The sequence below is a fragment of the Diabrotica undecimpunctata genome, chromosome 8, assembly GCF_040954645.1.
Source record: "Diabrotica undecimpunctata isolate CICGRU chromosome 8, icDiaUnde3, whole genome shotgun sequence".
NCBI lineage: Eukaryota > Metazoa > Arthropoda > Insecta > Coleoptera > Chrysomelidae > Diabrotica > Diabrotica undecimpunctata.
Genome location: NC_092810.1, coordinates 31,009,166 through 31,026,795, shown reverse-complemented (window position 1 = coordinate 31,026,795; position 17,630 = coordinate 31,009,166). Strand labels below are relative to the sequence as shown.

General features: G+C 32.4%; 1 protein-coding gene across 2 annotated transcripts in view; it reads left to right on the top strand.

Moving 5' to 3' along the window:
- The first annotated feature begins 322 nt into the window (after positions 1–322).
- Positions 323–17,630, top strand: part of LOC140447388 (cyclic GMP-AMP synthase-like receptor) — a 73,823-nt gene continuing 56,515 nt past the window's right edge. The window contains exons 1-4 of one of the 2 annotated variants that reach the window (XM_072540003.1): positions 323–493; positions 9,941–10,078; positions 11,110–11,366; positions 17,415–17,562. In XM_072540003.1, coding sequence (XP_072396104.1) covers positions 9,956–10,078; positions 11,110–11,366; positions 17,415–17,562 — 528 coding nt within the window. In that variant the 5' untranslated portion in view covers positions 323–493; positions 9,941–9,955. The remainder of the gene's footprint in view (positions 494–9,940; positions 10,079–11,109; positions 11,367–17,414; positions 17,563–17,630) is intronic. The other variant, XM_072540004.1, reaches the window with a different exon arrangement.

Below are 17,630 nucleotides of genomic sequence, written 5' to 3'. Positions count from 1 at the left end.
AATTTATATCTTCGTCATTGGATTTGAAAGCTGATGAGTATAAAAGCAATCCCAAAAAGGCTTTTAGTTCTATTTCATTTTATTACATATTATAGCTCTATAGCTGCCTTATTTTTAATAACCCAACGCGTATCGTACATTAAAATTCTCAACCGGCTAAAGACAGTCCTGCACATTTTGCTACAATGTCTCTGGGAAGTACTAACACATCCAATGATCCAATAACAAATACGCCAATACGTATTTTTAGAATACGCTGCGGTTGCATGTTGCATTACCACCCGCCGTCGCCGGTCGCCGTTCCGTTCGTACTCGTACATCAAATTCAAATTATCTATTGGAACATTGGAAGTGGTTCCCTCTTATCGTTTGATTTTTTTATCCTATATAAGTGTGTAATAACTTTAGATATTATATTAACGTCAGATCTTGATTGTTGCACATAATACAGACATATTCGATTGCCATTGTTTTTGTTTAAAGTGGATAATAGGTAAGTTTTAAATTATTTTAATATAATATAGGTACTTATTGCTTTCTTCTTCAATAAACATATTTCTTCTTGGAACAGTTATTTCAATGTGTGGTATTAAAAAACTGTTTATAAACAAAGCTATAAATATGGGATGTTTTGATTATTGTAAAATTTTTTAAATACTATAAAGGTATTGATTGTTTAATGTTTATGAAAATATTAATCGATACATTTTTGTTTTAAATAATTTTTGACGTAATACCAAAAGGGTTTTTATCAGTAATAAATAAAGACATAACAGGTCAAAATATTGCAAAATAATATATGTAGCAACAAAAAATATAACTGTGTTCATATGACGCGGCGATCAGTTAATACCTTCATTCAAAAACTCCCTATCAAATTTGTCATATCCCAAATAAAAATATAAACTTGATCTTGATTCAGACTTGCAACAAGTTTGATATCAAAAAAGAAGTTTGCCATGTCAACTGTGCACACTTGCAGCAAGTTTAAATCAAACTTACTAATAGTTGCAATGAGACAAACTTGCTGAAGTTTGTTTTTATAAAGAATATACAATGTTGATATACCAAACTTGCAGAAGATTTGTTTGACACAAGTAGTTGCAAAGTACACAGTTTTTTTATGACAAATTTGCCATATTTTTGTTACTACTGCTACATTAATAATCTGATAATATTCCTCCACAATGTTTTAAGGCTGATTATCCGTAAAACGTGAATTTTCACGTGACTTATTCGTGAACACAACCTGTAAAAAATAAATAAAATACAATTTTTATTCATAACTACTATATTTACTATATAAAGTATTTTCCACCTAAGAAGACCGCTTTGCAATTAAATGCTGGTAACTTTATTACTAGCGAGCCAGATAAGCGGCGATATATTGTACACTACCTTTATGAATAACATTTTACTGCTTTTTTGTTTCAATCAGCACTGCTCAACAAGTTATCGTTTATTGGTTTTAATATTTTATTGCAATAGTACGAGTACGGAATATTTATTTAAACAGTGAATAGCAAAATACATAATCAGCAAAAATCTTTTTAAAACATGCGAACAGTTTTTGCAACCACAATCAATGCAGCGTTTATGCTTGTTTAGCATTGGCTGTTAAATAATTTGTGTTCGATTGTTTCGTCTGTTGTACCACCCTCCACCTTTTTGGGGTGTAGTAGTTGTATATAAGTACCTATTTTTTTTATAGTAGTGTAGTGAAGCGGTACTTTAAAGTAAAATGAGTAATTTGGAAGAAAATAAAATACAGTCGAAACGTAGAGTGTTACCGTCAGAAGAACGGCGTTTAGTTCTGAATGTCGAAAATTATTTCAATTTGGAAAAAAATAATACGGGTCCATTGACATCTGTTATGGCAGTTCAGAAAAGCACCTGATATTTTCTTCTTTTTTTTTTTAAATTTAATTAAATAAGCAGAGCTCATCACAACAAAAGCTGCGGATGCAACAAGGAGATTTTCTGGACGACCTCTGTCTATATTGACTGTTACACCACAGACAATGTCTTCTGAGTTGAATTTAACAGGTGATTAATTCAGGAGCTTGGTTCTAAAAGGGCCAGTGTCAGTTTTAGACTGTTTGGGCTTATGTGCATTTTTGTCTTAGATTTCAAATAAACAATACTGTGTAAAAGTGGCTAATGTCCAGATTGAGTATCAACAGACTTACAGCATTACTTTTGGCCAATGTTTATGTCTAAAGAACACTAATTTTTAAAGCAAAAAGGACCAATGTAAACTTCAGCCCCAATGCTTGTAAAAACTTTTATTTCTATAGAGGCCAATGTTGACATTGGCCCCTTCTTTAACCTTTTTTAACAGAACTTCCTTCGATTTGATTTGACATTGGTCCATGATTTCTAGGTTAGATTTCTGTGTGTACATTATTGTGACTGCAATAATCTACAGATACAGAATAGTAATCTTTGTATTACAAAATCAACAGTGCCTCTGAGTGTGTGTTTTAAAATACAAAAAGTGATGGAGCAGTTATACCGTGGCAAGAAACTTGTTAACTTGTGTAAGTTAGACCAAAATACAACAAAGAGTAAACTGAGATCGAAATCTTCTGTGACGTATAAAGAAGCAGATGATAACTCAAAATGATTTAATATTTTTGATGGAAGTTCAAGTGATGAATTTCAACCTTATTATAGTGACCCTTCTGACTCAGATAATTCAGAACCTAGTAAAATACAAAAAGACAATTATATTACTGCAGAATTAGCAAATACAATGGATGCCTGGAATGAAACTTCTTATAGAAGAGGAGGAAAAATGTTCTGGACGGAGAAAAAATTAGAAAAAGGTGACGTTTCCTTTTTCTAATTTCTAAATAATTGGGAAAAGAATAAAAGGAAGTGCTTAAAAACACTTGGAAAAGAATATGTTACAATTAAAGATAAAAAGGTTTCAGAGAAATCATTAAAAAGTCCATGTCAATGCAGAAAGAAATGTTTTGAGAAATTATCAAATGAAAAAAGGCAGAACATTCAACAACAGAAGCTCAAAATCAGTCACATCTAAGAAAGAGAGAATACAAAGCCTTACAAAGAATAAGAGGCCGTAATGAAACCAGTAGAAGAAAGTATACCAGACAATATTATTTAGATTGTAACTGACCAAGAATTGAAGTTTGCCAAGTTATGTTTTTACCAACGTTAGATGTAACCTTAAAAAAAGTTCGGGTAATAGTTAACAAAAAACGTTCCTCAACATCAAATATTTGCTCAAGCAACGATCGTGGAAAACGTATGAACTATCCAAAAATAAAGAAAGAGCAGACAGATATAATAAGGCAACAAATTCTTATGTTTCTTTCATTTCAAAGTCATAACTCTCGAGAGAAAACTGCAAAGAAATATTTGTCTCCCGATCTTTATATTTCAAAAATGTATATGCTATATTGTGAGTATTGCCAAGACAATACAATACAAGACAATAAAAAACAACATAACACCTAGAAACGAATCACTGTACAGACAAATTTTCGTAGAAGAATTTAACTTGTGTTTAAAAAAAACCGTATAATGATACGTGTACTACTTGCGATAAGCTTTCATTACTCCTTAAATCTGTTACAGATGAAAATGAAAGAGTCCACCTTGAAAGTGAAAAACTCGAAAATTAACAATTAGCAGAGTTCGCTTATGATCAGAAAAAGAAAGATAAACTGGCTTACAAACTTAATCCAAATTTGGTAGTTTCACTTTTAACCTACAAAAATGTTTACCCACTCCCTACTTAAAAAGCAGCATTTAATTCTATAAAAGAAGATTGTGGACTCTGAACCTTACCATTTTTAAGACGCAAGGAACTACAAACTCGGCTAAATGCTATCTACGGAAAGAAACTATAGCTCAAAGAGGCTGGCAAGAAATTCCTTTTTGTCTATAGACCTACCTAAATAGTATTCCCTCTCATATAAATAAAATCGTTATGTATAGCGACTGCTGCCAAGGGCAAAATCGAAATATTTTATATCAGTTACGCTTCTTGAACCGTTATTGAACATTTCAAACACCAAGAAAGGGAGATTGATATTTATTACAAATTTCTTGTCCTCGGACACACTCACATGGAAGCATGACACTATACATGCTGCAATAGAAAAAACTAAAAATTCTACTGCTGCAAGGATATATATTCCTAGAGACTATGCTAACTTTATTCGTCTAATACCCAGAAAACCACCAATTTTTGTTCATGAAATGAAGCAAGAGGAATTTCTTTGTTTTAAATCACTATTATCTGGCAAATTTCAGCATGCAAAAACCAATAGTCAAGGACAACCGGTAGTGTGGTCTAAAACAAGGCTTATTTACTATTCAAGTGAAAATCTTGGCGTGATGAAATACAAAAACTCCTTTACCGACGATGAGTCTTACAAAACATTGAGCTTATTAAGAACAAGAACTAGAAATACTGGAACTACTCCTTTTTTACCAATTTCCTATAAACCATTGGACATACCAGCGAATAAATCACAACATCTCAAAGACATGTTACCTTACGTTAATGAGTAGTAGTTGTCCGTATTACCTTCAGTTTCTCAATACTTTGACTAATCACCAACTGCAACAGATAACGAGTACGATCAAGATCATGGTGAGATATAATATTAGCATTGTAATCCTACTAATTGCGACCATGTTTTTATAAAATAAAAATGAATCCCTTCAAATTATTGCAGTTTTATTATTCCTTAATTGCGCCAAAGTCACATGTTCGTTTATTTTTTTTTTATTCATTACTATTTAAATGGGAATAAGCCACAATTAAAGGTTAAAATACGTTTATTGACGTTTCAATTTCCACTTCGGAAATCGTTCTCTTTTTTTTATATTATAAAAGGGCCAATGACATATTTGCAATATCAAAAAACAAATGTGGGTCAGTTTTACTGATTTCAAACATTCCGTAATCGATGTAAGAATGACAAGATAAAAAACAGTGGTGTAGTTTAACAAATATTAGTAATAACTGTACCCAGAGATATGTAAGAGAGGGGATATGACACAAACGATATTTCTGTATCTACTAAATGGGACCACTTAATTTGACAGGATGTACTCTCCAATATGGCGACGGGCAGGTCCTGATTCAAATTAATTCAAACTGTATTTACGATTTACTGTTTAGTTTGGGAATAAGCATTGAGTTAGATTAATAATAGTTATTTGGAATAAAATTACTTTCATTTTTAGTACTCTTCAAGTACACTTTAATATTAATTATAAAATTTATTACATACATAAAGTTTAAAAAAATGTACAAAACCAGTCAATGATATGGTTTTAAAATTATAACATTTACATACAAGTAAAAAACAACAATTAGCAAGTGCACTTACATAAGTTTATATACATTTAGATATGTTAGTTCCATGTACTATTAATATAAATTATATATTTATATATAATTATTTTATAAATTTATATAAAAAATATGCCGTGTTCTTTATCCTTTTTTAACTTATTGTGGTTTCTATGGAATTGTTATATCTGCATATAAAGATCCCTTTTCCAGTAATGCGAGCCTATGATAAGGGATATTATAGCTAGTGTCAAAGTCGCGGGATATTTTAAACGGTTGAAAATACTACTTTTTAGCTGTTGCAACTGTCAACAATAACTAACTCAACAGGCGATTGTCGATATTCACCGGCTTTTCGTTTATTTTCCGTAACATATAAAGTTTGAGACACTCATCCTATGTATAAAGCTGGTACAAAAACTAGCTCACAATATGATGGTATATCGAGCCCTCGAATAAAAATTAGAAAAATGAAAGAGCTTTATTATATTGATGTTAACAATGTTTACAAGAATTTTTAAACAAATATTTTTTTTTTTTTTTTTTTTTTTTTTTTTTTTTTTTTTTTTTTTTTTTTTTTTTTTTTTAACAATTTGAATTCCACTAAAGTGTCCACTAAATAATACCACTTTATTAATAAGAGGTCTCATACTGAGAGATTTGTCAGTCTTACTCTTGCACATATAGAACATCCTAATATCAATATAGCGGCTTGCTACAGCCTTTATTAGAAGTATTCTGTGATTATCTGAGAATTGTTGATCAATGCTATGACTAAGTAAATTTAAAAAGATGTCTTTGTTTATGTACCTCCGTAAAACTTTTGTAACTAAATCGTTGGTACTCATACAAGTTGGAGAAGGGATTTCTTTTAAAATTGTCTCAGCCATAAAGCATATATCAATTACACTTTCAGATGGATATTGCAATCCTTTTTTATTCTTTTTATCAATAAATGAAAATAAAAAGTTGTTCCGAGTGACACTTACTGAGGCGCTTAAACATTCACTACATACTAATCTTTTTTGTAAGTAAAACACAACATAACCAGCAATGTATGTAGTTATGCTTTTAGAGTATTGAGAGAAAGGATTGATATAGCTGTGATCATGAATTATATCTACTGACACATCAGTATCACAACTATTACTCAATCTATATTCTCTGGAAGTGATATTAATGTGATCGGTGGGATTGCATTTTAAAATATTTAAATCTTCTAAAGGAAAGCAGTTACCACTAAATTTATTCAGTTCAACATGCACCAAAATTTTTTTATAAGCTGACTGAAACTTCATTTTGTATACAAATAAAGTAGCTTTATTATAAAAAAAGCATAAATCATATTTTTAAACGCAAAAAACTGCTGTTGTTACATCAAGAAAAATGGCAAATAGTACATATTTAAAGAATGGCCAAAACAAAAATGTGATTAATTATTAACTAGTACTTTATACAAAATATCAAGAACCTTCTAGTTGAAATCTCTTTGTTCACACCTATACAAACTTATTTATTTGCAAATGAAAGCAAGTGAAATGTACAATTGAAGTTGTATACTGTGTAATGTCCAGGTGTAATTATAATTATAATGTCCAATTTACTAAATTTTGAAGGTTCCCAGTTCCCACACTATTTACGAACTGTATCCAGGCATTTCTTCTTTCAACATCTTTAGGAAATCTACAACCACATAAACCAAATTAAAAAGATTACATGTTCTTTTTACACGCGGCATCACTAAAAACGGAAGTAATACCGCCCTGTACACTGTTTACAATTTCATACTAACCTATGAAAAGATATTCCAGTGGAGATTTTCTTATTATTACGAGTGTTATTTGGACATAAAATAAAAGAACACGATGTCATAATAGTTTCACTTTAAATAAACGTAAAAACCGTACAAAAATAAGCTCAAAATATTTTTAAAATTAAATTTCTATGCACAGAACTACTCGACACATACAACAATCTGTCAGATACTCACCAATATGGCGAACCGATCCCATCTATTTCACCGTATGTCATATCCCCTGTCTTACATATCTCTGACTGTACCATTAGCACCAACAATTGGTGGCTTTAGTCACTTTGCAACTTGCAACAGATTGCGCGCACGCACGCATGATTTGCAGCAATGTTGCCACAAACTTGCCACAAAAAAAAAAAACAAAAATGCCAATATGACTGTTAAGATACACGATAAAACCTGACCAATAAAAATAACACGTAGGACAAGGCAAGGAGATACATTGTCACCGAAATTATTCAAAACGGCATTAGAGTATGCCTTTCAGTCTTAATGGTCAATTAGGACCACAGTGGAGTAACAATAAACGACGAAAACCTTAACCATCTCCGTTTTGCAGATGACATTGTCCTTGTCACAGATAATTTAGGGGAAGCCACAGATATGTTAAATGAATTGGACTTTGCATGTTCGAAGGTGGGCCTCAGAATGAACTTAACCAAAACTAAGTTTATGACAAATGTGGTCCCCAATAACCATTTAACTATTCAAAACAAAGTGGTAGAACTGGTGGAGAAATATATGTGCAATATATATGTACATATGTATATGTATTGTATATGGGTCACGAAATAAGAATCAGCAGAGATAACCAAACAAATCCAAAGACGAATTACTTTAGCGTGGGCAGCCTTTGGAAAACTGCGAGACACACTTAGGGCCAACATACCAATTAGCTTCAAAAGAAAAATATTTGACCAATGCGTATTACCGGTTATGACCTATGGAGCGGAAACTATGACTCTAACTAAGACTACGGCTTCGAAATTGAGAGTGGCACAGTGGATCTATGCTGGGAGTGACGTCGCGGGACCGAATAAGAAATGAAGATCTGCGAAGAAGGACGAGTATTGCTGATGTTGTGGAACGCATAACGGAACTAAAATGGAATTGGACAGGCCATGTAGCGAGAATGCATGACACGATGGGCGAGCAATATTACACATTGGAGGCCAAGAGCAGACAAACGTAGTGTGTAGGAAGACCACCTACACGTTGGGATGACGGCATCAGGCGTATCACCAAAAATTGGCAACAAAGAACACAAAATCGCAAAGAATTGAGTAGTTTAAGGGAGGCCTATGTCCAGCAGTGGACGTGATAACTAAAGGCTGGATGATGATGATGCCACAAACTTGAAACATCGTCTTTAACTTAACAATATTGCAGTGATATTGTCGCAAACTTGCCTCGTCATATTTGACTCAACGATTTAGAATCAAACAAAAATCAAACTTGCTCTAAGTTTGCATGCTATATGGGATTTATATTGATACCAGTATAGTAGTAAGTGGGTATTATAATTAGAACCTCTACGGACCTGAAATTTATTTCAATGGATTCTTCTGCAGTTGTTATTATTGATCAATTTTTTGATCAACAAAACAACAAAAAATGACAGTGATCACGACCTTGTCATAATATGCCCAATAAAAAATTTTCCCAAGCTTGTATTTTCCCAAGCTTGTCATATGCCCAATAAAAAAGAGATTTTTACTGACATTTTTGAAGAGGTTCTGAAACTGTTTTCTTTTGGCATATTTAAGTTAAATATTATATTTATCTGGGATCAAACCAAAATTATATTATTTTAATGAGAATTAAATTTGACTTTATGTTTGACGTTTCAATTTCCAATCCAAAAATCGTTTTCAAAAAATTGTTATGGTCCATTCGCTTAACTCGGGTATATTTTGACAGATTCATAGCTGGAAACCTACAACACAAAAGTTAGTAGCTCACAGTATTAACAGCTTAAATAAACTTTTATTACAGACTTCTTTCACTGAAAAAAGAAGAATTAGTATAAATAGTGAAAGTGTATACCAAACCCTTAACATTTTGGGTAGTATATATTTAAAAAATATATTTCAGTTGTTATAATTTAACATAACTATTTATTATATGGTGCAAATAAATAAATATTGATTGCCGGTAATTCGTAAAGTTCTATTTTATTTACTATTTAGTTTGTTTACTATTAATATTGGCTATGAGTACATGTGCTTGGTTGTATAGTAATTTCCAGCCACTTCTAGTCTGTCAAAAAGTAACTAACTTCGCAAAAAAATAATTACTAAATTCACTAGACAGTTAGGACTGGGAATAGCGAACCGACTATATAAATAGATGATGCTTTGTAGCATCCTATTTGACAGTTGACTACTGGGCCTCGATCTTGCAGGCAAAATAGCCACGCTTTTGAGTTGAAATTCTGAGAGAGATATTTCACCCTCAGATTGGTATCGAATTCTCATCTTTATGTGCTTAAGCATTCAATTGTAGATAATGTGTCTCTGGACTTGTATAAATTCATTAATGTTGGTCTCTACCAACTCTATTCTTTGGAAAATTGACAATTCTTTTGATTTTGTATAATAAAGTATATTCATATATTGAAAGAAGAATTAAATTAGAAATACATATTATTTATTATTTCCTATGTTATCATTTACACAACTCATAGCTTACAACAAGGTCAACTGAGTTCATTGATATATTTAGATTTTGTAATACATAATATCACATAATAATGTACTTAAAACTAATATTTGGATCGTTTTTCTTTATAGATCAAGGTGTAAAACATGGTAGATGTTGAGGAAAAAAAGAAATACAAAGTGCTGGAAAACGTGCTTAATCATATAAATCAAAAGTACATTTCGTTTCCTGAAGATATTAGGAAGAGAAATAATGAAATTCTTAAGCAGGTATTATTTTACAGTATACATATATTTTTATATTTCTTACACACGATTGGTATCATACTGATTGGTAATAACGATTGATAATAGTAAAGTCCGCATTACATTTACGAGTACTCGGATCCGAGTTACTCTACTCGGAGTGCAACTCGGAAGTATAAACGTCTACTCAGAGCCTCTTGTCACTCGGATCCGAGCTCGGATTGAAGTTGAACGCAAACCGAGTAGCAGTACGAGTTCCTGTCAGTTCCTGTACGAGTGAGCGTCAAAGTGGTGGAAATTCCAAATTAAAAATGGCGGAACTAAGATTTTCTGCAGATCAAATGGATCAATTTATCGATCTTTACCGTTCTTTTGAATGTTTATGGAATGTGAAACTGAAGGAGTATCGGGACATTATCAAAAGAAATAAGGCGTACGAGACTATTACGGATATCATGACCATTACCACTTAACACATTTATTTTTCTCCTTTAAAATGTTTAATGGCACTAATGCAACAGCAGCTCGTTTCGTTCTTGATGGCACCATTTTTAAATTCTCTTTGAAACAACTCTGATCGCTCGGATTTAATGTAAACGATCGCAGTTCTACTCGTAACTCAAATCCGAGCTACTCGGATCCGAGTACTCGTAAATGTAAAGTCCGCATAACGATTGGTAATATTAGTTTGAACGATTATACACCAAGTAGTGATTTTGCCTGTCTGGATTGTGAAATATCTGGGCGTAATACAGGACACCAAACAGAGCTTCAGTGAACATTTAATATATGCCGCGAAAAAAGGCCAGGGGCAGGTAGAAGAAGAATTCTTATGGAAGTGGTCCACTCTGCCATACCATACGCAGCACCAGTATGGCAGCAGGTAATGCGTAAACAAAAATACTAAAGAATTCTAGAGCAAGCTCAGACAAATGCCTTCCTAAGGGTCGCCTGTGCATATAAGACGATTTGACTTGTTGACTTTGAACCTATTGAACTATTTTCTTTGTTGATTGTCATTGCATGTATATATCCATTAATTATTTATATTTCAGCTTTTGGACGCCTTGATACCCAAAATGACGAAAAAGAATACTCTTTTTAAGGAAATGTATTTCACCACATTTTTTGGAGGCAGCTTCTATGACGGTTTAAGAGTCGGCGCCCCAGACGAATTTGATTTAGATTTGCTTATGAATCTGCCAAAGATACTTAACAAAGATTTAACCGTTAGTGATGATCCAGGCTTCGTTCACTTGAAGATAAATAACCTTCTAGAACTTTACAAGCAACCTTACGCTGAACGCTTTAAGTTAGTATATTTCAGATTAATATTACCTTATTTTCCCAAAGAGCTTATGTTGACGTCACTTGTCATTGTCAATAAGAATGAATCATTATATTTGTTATTATTTCTATGTCTTTATTAAACTCTTTCAGGTTCATCTAGGTACTTGTTTACCACCAGATTTTTCTACGTATTTTCCTCCTACTTCTCTCTGGCACTCATCACCCAGCAATTCTTCGTATTGGATGATTTGAGTAACTACATTGAATGTACCTTAGCATAATTAACCAGCAACTCGTAAATTTTTGCAATTTATTTATTCTTTTTGCGTTTCCGTAGCCAGATTAACTCCTTTTATCTTGTCTATTCTTTATTTAAATAACTATCGATGTTTTGTCGATCCACTGTCACATATCGATACCTCAGTTCAATAGCATAACAAGTCCAAAATTAGAATATTTGAGAAATCGAAGAAAAAGAAATTTCGTATACAGATCACGACATTGTTTTATTGACCATACAACACAATGGCAATCGCTGTGACATGTTACATGTTTCCACCTCTATATTCATTTCACAGTAGGTACGAATCACATACCACTAATAAGAGGTAGGTGATTTGTGGTACGAATTGTCGTAATTGTCACATTGACATTAAAAATTTCAAACGAGGTTCTGAAAGAATAAAGAAATAATTAATAAAATGCCTATTACGTTGTATACCGTCCAAGAAAAAGTGCAACTTGTAACATGGTACTTTCAGGGTCATTCAATACGCGAAATAATTTATTTATTTATTGTTGCCTTCGAAAATGAACCCTCACCAAGTGTTACAACAGTTAAAAATACCATTAAACATTTTCAAACTTCGGGATGTGTAAACAGTTGTAAAAAGTGTCATGAAGGTAATGAACCACGTGTTAGACCTGTCGATGAGGAGCTTCAAAACAGGGATATTGATATTTGTGCTTTTGTCGAAGCTAGTGAACCCTGCAATAGTGTACAAATTGCTAGGGAAGTTAACGTGAATGCTCGAACTGTCCAGCGAGTTCTCAAAAGGAATGGGTATCACTGTTTTAAGATACAACCAACACAAGAACTGTGTCCGTAAGATAACTTTAGGCGGATGGAGTTTTGTGAATTTATGTTAGATAAACAGAATGAAAATGTACACTTTTTAAAAAATATTGTATTTTCTGACGAATCTTCATTTTCATTACATAAAAAACACAATCCATCCGTTGCAAGGTATTATTCTCGGAAAAATAAGCACCTCAGTGTTGCAGTGAGAACGCAGCATCCGCAAAAGTTAAATGCTTGGACTGGGATGTTAGGTGACCATATTGTCGATCCATTTTTTATCGATGGAAACCTCTTCTTCTTCAAGTGCCATCTCCGCGGCGGAGGTCGGCAATCATCATAGCTATTCGAACTTTTGAGACGGCTGCTCTGAAAAGTTCATTTGATGTACATCCGTACCACTCTCTCAGGTTGCGCAGCCATGACATTCTACGCCTCCCTATGCTTCTCTTTCCTTGGATCTTTCCCTGCATGATCAGTTGGAGCAAGGTGTATTTCTCTCCACGTGTAATATGTCCGAGATATTCCAATTTTTTTGTTTTTATTGAATTTAAAATTTCCATTTCTTTGTTCATCCTTCTCAGAACCTCTTTGTGACGTGTTCTGTCCATGATATTTTAAGAATTCTTCTGTACACCCACAGCTCAAATGATTCCAGTTTTTTCATTGATGTAGCATTCAAGGTCCAAGATTCCATTCCATAAAATAAGGTCGAAAAAACATAGCACCTCGCCAACCTAACTCTTAGTTCCAGTTTTAAATCCCTGGTACATAGAACTCTTCTCATTTTGTTGAAATTTGCTCTAGCCTTTTCTATTCTTATTTTTATCTCCTGATTGTAATCATTTGTGGAGTTAATCATTGTTCCCAGGTATGCATATTTGTCCACTTGTTCGACGTTGGTTTCGTTTATTAGAAGATTCTCGTTATTTCTTTGAGTTTTCGATATTCTCATAAATTTCGTCTTCTTGACATTCATTGTTAGACCATACTCTTTTCCATACTCTGCTATTCTGGTCACCAGTCTCTGAAGATCTTCAATGTTTTCGGCTAAAATCACAGTGTCGTCCGCATATCTAATGTTGTTAATGGGAACTCCATTTACCTTTATTCCAGCTGTTTCACCCTCAAGAGCTTTTTTCAGGATCTCTTCGGAGTAGGCGTTGAAAAGAATTGGCGACAATACGCATCCCTGTCTTACTCCACATCTAATTTCAATTTCTTCTGACAGCTGTTCATTAACACGTACTTTTGCTCGCTGTTTATAGTATAAATTTGATATGATCCTGAGGTCGTTGTAGTCAATCTTCTTTGATTTCAGGACATTCATTAAATGTTTATGTCGTACTTTATCGAAGGCTTTATTATAGTCAATAAAACATGCGTAAACTGGAATGTTTGGATGGAAACCTAAACGGGCCCAAATATTTACAACTTTTACAGAATGAGATCATTCCGGCAGTTCGACGCCTTCCCGTTAATTTTCAGGAGGTTTATTTCCAACAGGATGGGTGTTCGGCTCACAACTCTAGAGCAACTATTGACTTCCTCAATCAAACCTTTCCTGATCGACTGATAAGTACACGTGGTACAATTAAATGGCCCGCTAGATCCTGTGACTTAGCGCCTAACGATTTATTTTTTTGGGGTTTTCCCGAAGAAAACATTTATAGGCATCAGTTTGAAAGGACCACAAACCTAGTCGAATTAAGGGCAAAATACTTCATTTCCCTGCAAGCATTACACCAGCCCTACTCCAAAATATGAGGAGAAATCTGTATGACAGATTTGGTTACTGTTTAGCACAAGGAGGTGAAATATTTGAGCACTTAATTCATTAATCTGCTTTCCTAATTTTTATTTTTTGTTAGGTACATTTTACGAAGTTTGTAGGTTCTTAATTAGGTAGTATTTTTTATGTTTAAGCTTGGAAGAATTTTATTGTTTTTTTTTCTATTTAAAAGTACAAACGATTCTTATTCTGATTTTTTTTCTTCTTTCTTCTATTGTTATAAGCTTTGCCCATAACATTTGTACAATTTTCAGTGACAATAAAGCATATTACTTATTTACTTACTTATTTATTTGTATTGCTATTAAGGCTAAAAAATAACCAAAAAATTAGTTTTAGAGCATTATAATAAATATACTCTAGAGATGGGATTGCAATAAATCTTAATTCCTATGGTCAACAAAACAATGTCGTTATCTGTATTAATTTTTTCAATTTTAATTTTAAAAAAAAAAAATTTATTAAAATCCTTTGTAAAAGGTATATATTTTTAAAAACCCAAACGGGCTGTGTTAGACAAAACGTTTTCGGAATCCATTATTCCATCATCGGTGTCTAGGAGTACATGAATGTAGCCACTAAATACATGGGTAAAAACCCTTTAACAAATAATTAGTTACATTTGTTTTACATTATATTTTATAAATTATTAGGATGTTAAAGTTACCGTTGGATTAGGTAACATGGCGATGTAACATTCGCCATGTTACCTAATCCAACGGTAACTTTAACATCCTAATAATTTATAAAATATAATGTAAAACAAATGTAACTAATTATTTGTTAAAGGGTTTTTACCCATGTATTTAGTGGCTACATTCATGTACTCCTAGACACCGATGATGGAATAATGGATTCCGAAAACGTTTTGTCTAACACAGCCCGTTTGGGTTTTTAAAAATATATACCTTTTACAAAGGATTTTAATAAATTTTTTTTTAATATATGGTATACAGCCAAATACAGGAACGTAGATTCCTTGTGGATTTTAATTTTTTAAGATCGACAATAATTAACTTAGATTTATATGGCTATAATACATTTTAGTGCATGAAAATATTCAGATAATATTTGTAAAAGTAACACAAATTTTAACTTTAGTGACATTGTTGCACTTTTAAACTAAACTTTTTCTTGAATTGTGACATAAATTACCTACTTTTTCTAAGTGGACATCTGCCTGGTGACTGTAGGAATTAAAATAAAATTAGCTTTTTCGAAAATTAAACTTTTAATTTGAAACAAAAATTATTCAGAGTCGGACTCAGGCCCCTCCACCGCTCCATCTTTTTTTGCAAATTTTGATAAAAGGGCCAATAAACCTGTCTAAAGGCATTGTTCTTACGAAGATCCAGTAGATCTTTCTGTTTATTTTTATCGATTGAAGGGCTTTTTTGGAGGCTTGTTTTAGCTGGATTTTCTTATTTTGTCCTTGATTTCTAAGTTCCTTATTATTTTGTTTGATGCCAATAGCACAGAATAATCGGAATGCCCACTCTCAGATGCCGCCTTTGTAGTCTGTCAGCACGCGATCGCCATATTTTAAACGGATCCACAGACTCGGATTGAGAAATTTGTGACAAGCTAGGACAGAACCGTAATTTAAATTTTTAGAGATTAATAAATTAGTAAATTTAAAATAATTTAATCTATTCTTCAACTAAAAGTACGACAAAATATTGCATATTATGTCTATGGTTACCGTAAATAAATTAAACAGGGTTAATTTTTCTATTTCTGGATTAAGATATTATACTTGGATTGTACTGAATTAAAATATAGAATAGAAAAACAAAACATTTTGTGAAAGTTATATACAATACTAGAAATAGATACATATATATATATATATATATATATATATATATATATATATATATATATATATATATATATATATATATATATATATATATATGATGGATTAGGATTACTTCCGTACTGATATAGTCCCAATATTTTTGTTAGTGTGAAGTGAACATCACCTAAGATGCAAACTTGTGGTTACACGACATAGGACGATGCTCATCTGTTAAATATAATTTCACTTACATGCTTTTAAATTGGAAATACAAATATAAGTAATTCCTAGCTGTAAAATCAATAAACAACGGATAACGGAATTTATTAATTGAGTGGGGAATTACTAGAAATAAAAAACAAATGTCATTCATAAATGGTTTATTTGTAAAATCCGTAAAATAGTTTCGAAACAAATTCAGATTTCTGCTTTAATCTGAACCTTCTAAAAATTGCAAGGTATAAGAGACGTTGATAAAGATGTTAATAGAGACATGGGGAATCTAAAATTTGCATTCCACGACATGTCTATCAACTAAGCAGAAATCCTTAACGAATTTGTTTCTTGTACTCATACAGAGTAGATCCGAATAAAACGAAAAAGACAGCAAAGATTTGATTTCACGCACAAAGCTTCTATGTATCTGTTGATACGTATTTCGACTTAATAAGTCTCATCAGAACAGTTATTCATAGGCGTTCTCAACGTGAAAAATAAATTTTTTCTGTCTTTTAAGAAGCAACAATAAAATGGCTTCGTTATGGACGCAATAGCGACATCTGATAGAAAAATCCGTAAAATAGTTTCGAAACAAATTCAGATTTCTGCTTTAATCTGAACCTTCTAAAAATTGCAAGGTATAACAGACGTTGATAAAGATGTTAATAGAGACATGGGGAATCTAAAATTTGCATTCCACGACATGTCTATCAACTAAGCAGAAATCCTTAACGAATTTGTTTCTTGTACTCATACAGAGTAGATCCGAATAAAATGAAAAAGACAGCAAAGATTTGATTTCACGCACAAAGCGTCTATGTATCTGTTGATACGTATTTCGACTTAATATGTCTCATCAGGACAGTTATTCATAGGCGTCCTCAACGTGAAAAATAAATCTTTTCTGTCTCTTAAGAAGCAACAATAAAATGGCTTCGTTATGGACGCAATAGCGACATCTGATAGAGAAATCCGTAAAATAGTTTCGAAACAAATTCAGATTTCTGCTTTAATCTGAACCTGCAAAATTGCAAGGTATAACAGACGTTGATAAAGATGTTAGTTATTCTATAGTATATTTCCTACTAGAGATATACATATATCCTGTCAAAATATTGCATATTGTAAGAGGATATAACCAAAATAATTATTTTTCCACATTGTTTTGTAATGTTTTTAGAGGTTTGGACAAATTATTAGACGATAAACAGTATCTTGATAATAAGAAGGTTCGTCGGTGGATGGAAGGTATAGTGTCACAGACCTTAAACGACTTTCCTCAAGAGAAGGACTACCGCGTAATTCAAATTTCAAAGGGAAAGTTTTTGGTAAGTACCTTTTTGCACCTTATCCATTTATCAGTTTAATTATTTGTTTCTTATGCGGATGTTCTCAA